At 46.7% G+C, this 7,004-nt stretch overlaps 1 protein-coding gene across 1 annotated transcript; it reads left to right on the forward strand.

The window, feature by feature from the left end:
- Positions 1-1,090: 1,090 nt before the first annotated feature.
- On the forward strand, positions 1,091-1,915 carry LOC147086923 (uncharacterized). The gene has a single exon (XM_085978013.1). The coding sequence runs from the start codon at positions 1,091-1,093 to the stop codon at positions 1,913-1,915; it is 825 nt and encodes a 274-aa protein (XP_085834139.1).
- The last annotated feature ends 5,089 nt before the right edge of the window (positions 1,916-7,004 follow it).

Genomic DNA, 7,004 nt, shown 5'->3' on the forward strand with positions numbered 1-7,004 from the left:
TCACAGTTCAGTGGATCTCTCAGAGAGACCCAGAGTGATTCTCTATTGCCTCCTGCTATTCTGCAGGAACAACAATCCCAGCTGATTGTAACTGAAGGACTGCGGATACCAAAATCCTTTCATATTGCCTCGACTAATATTCTCTGCTCAAATTGGAAAGCAACAGGCGAAAAACTACAAGGATAAACCTCTTCCATTTGTGTTCAGATACTTTACAAAGCATTCGGCGGCTCGTTGCCTGTGGGATAAGTCGCGTGATTATGAAGCTAAAAATTGTATTTAGTGGGTTATTATCTGGTCAATGATAACTATTTTGTATCAGAATCCAATCTTTGCAAAGTTATTTTGAAAATCTTCCTTTCAATGAGCTACAAAACAACTGTATAAAGCGCAAACTTCAAAACACTTTTTACAGCCCAGTTATCTTTATAACTGCAGTGAACTTGTATTTATTATCTTACATTTGCATATTACAGCCGTACGTTTTAAATACAATTGCCTGTATTTATTGCACGCCAATATTTCCGTTTCTCTATTTTGAAGTTGCATTGATTTTCAGTTCTAAATATAATGGATATTCTAACCAGGACAAGGAATTCAAGAGGGATTTTCCCCTCTCTAACACAGGGACACAGAAGCGAATTGCACCGCTCCAAATTCTGACTGATCCTGGGACACGAAGGCTTCCTGAGAGGTTCTTGTCCTTTGTGTACCTGGCACCTCCGGTGGTGCTTTTGTCTTCTGGGCTAAAAGTATATCTACCATTTAATCTCTCATTGATCAAACATCTGTAACTTTCATGTTATATTTATCCCCGTTTCATTTATTAATTCCACAATGTATTCCCGATTACTCTTCCAATAAACCCTGTAGTCAACTCCACGGGAAATAGCATTAGATTATATCAGTGAATGTCTCTATTGAGTTGCAGATTTCTCCCTGAATTCCATCAAACTGCTACTCTTGCTCTCAGCATGATACCTAATTTCCCTCTTTATTTCCCTTCCTCACAGTGAACCTAGTGACGATTGTGATCCTGTCTCGGGGAAAGTGCGGTCTCTCCAAATGTGTCACTCGCTACCTGGTGGCCATGGCAGCGGCGGATCTACTGGTCGTTATCATCGACCTGATATTGAGGCAGATTCCCATTGTTTATATGGACCAGTTTCTTTTCTTGCTGTCAGTCCCCGTGTGTAATATCCACGCCGTCCTGCTTTATGCAGCCACAGACTGTTCTGTCTGGTTCACCGTCACTTTCACCTTTGATCGATTTGTGGCCATTTGTTGCCAGAAGCTGAAAACGAAATATTGCACCGAGAAAACGGCGGCTGTGGTTTTAGGAACAGTGACTGTGCTGAGCGGTTTAAAGAACATTTTCTGGTATTTTATGTTCACAGATCGGTTTATGCTTATGAACCTCCCCTGGTTTTGTCTTGTAAGAGAAGGTGTTCTGTATTCTTGGGTCTGGGGAACAATCGAGTTCCTTCATTATGTTCTCACCCCGGGGGTCCCATTTGTTCTAATTCTGCTGCTCAATGCTGTCACCGTCAGACACATTTTAGTGGCCAGCAGAGCCCGCAGGAGGCTCCGGGGTCCCAGCAGTGGGGAGAGTCCCAGAGACCCAGAGATGGAGAGCCGCAGGAAATCGATCATTTTACTGCTTGTTATCTCCGGCAATTTCATCCTGTTATGGGCAGCGTTTGTGGTGTTTGCTATATGGAACCGGATGTGGTTTGTGTGGTTTCTGTCTGTAAGTCCACCTCTTTATGTACAGGAATTGGGATTGATGCTGCAGCTGCTGAGTTGCTGCACAAACACTGGGATTTACGCCGTGACACAGACTAAGTTCAGAGAGCAGTTGAAGAATGTGGGAAAATATCCCTTTACTCTGATTGTAGAAATCATTAAAGGATGATGTGAAGTGGAGACTTTGCAGCCTGAGAGCTCCCTGAGCCTGATATTGGGGCGAGCCGCTCTTCCCCGGGCAGGGCCACCCGCCGGCGGGGAAATACACATAACAAAGATGGGGCACAGGCTCCCTGCACAAAGATGGCGGCCCCGGTGCCCCGCACAAAGATGGCGGCCCCGGTGCCCAGCACAAATATGGCGGCACCGGTGCCCAGCACTAAGATGGCGGCCCCGGCGCCTAGCACAAATATGGCGACCTGGCACCCCGCACAAAGAAGGCGCCCCCCCCCCCCCCCACGCACCTGGGGTCTCGAGCAATGATGGCGGCTCCGTTGCCCCGCACAAAGATGGCAGAACGAACGCCCTGCACAAAGATGGCGGCTCCGTTGCCCCGCACAAAAATGTCGGCTTCGTTCTCCCGCACAAAAATGGTTACTCCGGCACCGCTAACAACGATGGCGGATCCGGCGTCCCTTACAAAGTTGGCGGCTCTGGTGGCCCGCACAAATGTTGCAGCTCTGGTTACATCAATATAACCTTTACAAATCATTATGATATCATTGCTTTATTCATTCTTGGAATATGGACGTCGCAGCATATCCAGCATTTATTGTCCATCCGTAATTGCCCTGTAGAAGCTGATGGTGAGCTGCCTCAAACAGCAGAGTGGATGGCTTGGTCATTTCAGAGCGTCGTTAATAGCCAACCACATTGCTGTGAGTTTGGAGTCACATTTCGTCCAGAATGGGTAACGACGGCAGATTCCCTTCCCTGAAGGACATTAGTGAACCAGATATGTTTTTAACGACAATCCGGTAGTTTCATGGTCACCGTTACTTACACTAACTTTTTATTCCAGATTTGTTTAATTAAATTCATTTAAATTCCCCAACTGGTGGGATTTGAACTCAAGATCAGTCGCCCAGGCATTTGGTTTACTAGTCCAGCAACATAATCGTTATCCCACTGATGCCTTCATGTACATCAACGTCCCTCCAGCGTCAGTGGATCAAAAGCCTGAAGTTCCTTCCGTAATAATATTGTGCAGCACTTTCACCACACGGACGGCAGCAGTTCAAGATGAAGGCCCACCATTTTATCATGGGTAACTGGGATTTGGCAAGTAATACCAGCCTTGACAGCGTCGCCTATATCCTGAGAACAAATAAATATAAATAATAAAATGGGAACAAAATCACTGATTTTGAAATTCACTGATTGAAACCAGGCGAGGTCTGTGGTCGGAGTGGGGAGTCCTGTATCGCTAAACAAATTGTCAGCACAACTTGGCTCACCAATTCTATGATTTTATGATTGGTATTACTCACACTTTCACAATTTCCCTATACCTTGAAAAAATGCTTGAAAAAGTAACACATTAAAGCCCATAGGATTAAAGTGGAAGTGGCAACAGTGAGTGGTGCGAGTTACATCAGTATTACAGTGACTGGTGTGAGTGTAACAATCCAGAGTGTGGTATGTTTCAGAGAGTTAACGTGAATGGTGTGAGGTAAAGCAAATTGTTACTTTGAGGGTTGTGGGGCATATCAAGATGTTACATTGAGTGTTTGGGGGTGTATCAGGGTGTTTTAGTGAGGGGTGTGAGGTATATCAGATTGTTACAGTGAGGGGTGTGTGGTATATAAGAGAGTTACAGTGACAGGTGTGGGGTACATCGGAGGTTTACAGTGAGTGGTGTGCGGTATATCAAATGTTTATAATGAGTGTGTGGGGGATATCAGGGTGTTTTAGTGTTGTGTGTGTATATCAGCATGTTGCAGTGAGTGGTGTGGGATATATAAGAGTGCTTCTGGGGTATGGCATGTATCTGAGTGTTACAGTGTGGGTTCTGGGGTATGACATAGTGTTACTTTGAAAGTTGTGTTGTATAACTTACAGTGAGGGGTGTGGTGTTTATGAGAGTGTTACAATGTGTGGTGTGGGACATACCAAAGTGTTAAGGGTCTCTGGGTGATTTTAGAGTGTTACAGTGATTGGTGTGTGGTTTATCAGAGAGTTTTACTGTGAGTGTTAAGGGACATATCAGAGATAAAGAGTAAAGCTCTCTCTACACCGTACCATCAAACACGTTCAGGGCACATGCAGTTCTGGTGACACACAGTGTATAGTTTCCTCTGCACTGTCCCACCAAAACAATGCCACGATAGGTATATCATGAGTCAGATAGCGAATAAACCGCCCTCTACACTGTCCCATCAAACACTCCCAGGGTAGTTACAGCATGGTTTAAATACAGAATAAAGTCTCTCTAAACTTTCCCATTAAACTTCCCAAAGCAGTTAAAGCACTGGTACGGTACAGAGTAAACCTCCCTCTACACTGTACTATCAAACACTCCCTGTACAGAACAGATTAGATACAGAGTAAAGCTTCCCCTGCATTGTCCCACCAAACACACCGGCGATAGGTGCAGCATGAGTTAGATACAGAATAAATCTCCCTCTACATTGTCCGATCAAGCACTCCCAGGGCAGGTACAGCACGAGTTCGATACAGAATAACTCTCCCTCTTCACTGTCCCATCAAGCAAACCAAACGTAAGCAATGCACTGGTAAGATACAGAGTCAAGCGTCCTCTACATTGTCCCATCAAACATTCCCAGGGCAGCTCTAGCACTTGTTAGAAACAGTGTAAAGCTCCCTGTACACTGTCCCAGCAAAAACTACCAGGGCAGGTACTGCACGTGTTAGATAAATAGTAAAGCTCCCTCTACACTGTCCCATCAAACACTCGCAGGGCAGGTACAGCAGGGGTTAGAGATGGAGTAAAGCACCCCCACACTGTCACATCACGCACTCCCAGTGTAGGTACAGCACGGGTGAGATATAGAGTGAAGCTTCATCTACACTGTCCCATCAAACACTCCCAGGGCTGTTACAACATGGGTTGATACAGGTTAAATCTCCCTTTACACTCTCCCATCCATCACTCCCAGGTCACATATAACACTGGTTAGATGGAGAGTACATCTCCCTCTACACTGTCACAGCAAACACTCCCTGGTCAGAGTCAGCACCGGTTAGGTACAGAGTAAATCGTCCTCTGCACAGACCTATCAAACATTCCCTAGGCAGATATAGCATGAGTTAGATAGAGAGTGATTCTTCCTCTACACATCAATGCCGCATTTGATCGAGTGTGCCATGAAGGTACACTGGGAAAACTGAAGTCACTGGGAATCGGGGGGAAGTTCACCACTGCCTGGATCCATACATAGCACAAAGGAAGATGGTTATCGTGATTGAAAGTCAATTATCACAGCCCCAGGACATCGCTGCAGGAGTTCCTCAAGTCAGTGTACTAGGCCCAATTATCTTTAGTTGCTTCATCAATGAACTTCCCTCCATCATAAGGTCAACAATGGGGTTGTACGCTGATGCCTGCATTGTTTTCAGTGCCATTCACAACTGCTCAGATAATGTAGTAGTCCATGCCCGCATACAACAAGATCTGGACGTTGTTCAGGCTTGGGATGATAAGTGGCAGATAACATTCGGGCCACAGAAGTGCCAGGCAATGACTATCCCCAACAACGAGAGTCTCACTACTGCCCCTTGACATTCATTGGCATTACTGTCGCTGATTACCCCACCATCAACATCCTGGAGGGCATCATTGACCAGAAACCTAACTAGACCAGCCACATAAATACTGTGGCAACAAGAGCAGGTCAGAGGCTAGGTATTCTGCGGCGTGTGTCTCATTTCCTGACTCCCCAAAGAATTCCCACCATCTACAAGGCACAAGTAAGGAGTGTGATGGGATACTTTCTACTTGACTGGATGAGTGCAACTCCAACAACAGTCCGCTTGACTGGCACCCCATCCACCACCTTAAACATTCACTCCCTCCACCACCGGCGTACCGTGGCTGCAGTGTGTACCATCTACAAGATGCACTGCAGCAACTCACCAAGGCTTCTTCAGCAGCACCTCCCAAACCCGCGAACTCTACCACCTAGAAGGACAAGGCCAGCAGGCGCATGGAAACGTATCCATCTCCAATTTTCCCTCCAAGTCACACACCATCCTGACATAGAAGTATACCTCCAATCCTTCATCATCGCTGGGTCAAAATCCTGGAAATCCCTCCCTAACAGCACCTTGGGAGTAACTTCAAAACACAGATGCAGCGTTTCAAGAAGGCGGCTGACAACCATCTTCAAGGGCATTAGAGATGGGCAATAAATGCTGGCATTGACAGCGACGCCCACAACCCATAAGCAAAGGAGTAGAAAATAAACTCTGTCCCATCAAACAGCTCCAGGGCATAGACAGCACGGGTTAGATACAGAGTGAAGCTCCCTCTACACTGTCCCATTAAACACTCCCAGGGCAGGTACAGCACGGGGTTAGATACAGAATAAAGCTCCCTCTACACTGTCCCATCAAACACTCCCAGGGCAGGTACAGCACGGGGTTAGATACAGAGTAAAGCTCCCTCGACACTGTCCCATCAAACACTCCCAGGGCAGGTACAGCACGGGTTAGATACAGAGTGAAGCTCACTCTACACTGTCCCATCAAACAATCCCAGGGCAGGTACAGCACGGGTTAGATACAGAGTAAAGCTCCCTCTACGCTCCCACTTTACTCTCCCAATCAATCATTCCCAGCGCACGTTCAGCACTGGTTAGATACAGAGTAAAGCTCCCTCTACGCTGTCCCATGTAACACTCCCAGGGCAGGCACAGCGCGGGTTAGATACAGAGTAAAGCTCCCTCTACACTGTCCCATCAAACACTCCCAGGAATGGTACAGCACGGGGTAGATACAGAGTAAAGCTCCCCCTACACTGTCCCATCAAACACTCCTAGGGCAGGTACAGCACGGGTTAGATACAGAGTAAAGCTCCCTCTACACTGTCCCATCACACACTCCCAGGGCAGGTACAGCACAGGTTAGATACAGAGTAAAGCTCCCTCTACACTGTCCCATCAAACACTCCCAGGGCAGGTACAGCACGGGTTAGATACAGAGTAAAGCTCCCTCTACACTGTCCCATCAAACACTCCCAGGGCAGGTACAGCACAGATTAGATACAGAGTAAAGCTCCCTCTACACTGTCCCATCAA

The sequence above is a fragment of the Somniosus microcephalus genome, unplaced genomic scaffold, assembly GCF_052327205.1.
Source record: "Somniosus microcephalus isolate GS21.2 unplaced genomic scaffold, FLI_Smic_1.0 unresolved_chr6, whole genome shotgun sequence".
NCBI lineage: Eukaryota > Metazoa > Chordata > Chondrichthyes > Squaliformes > Somniosidae > Somniosus > Somniosus microcephalus.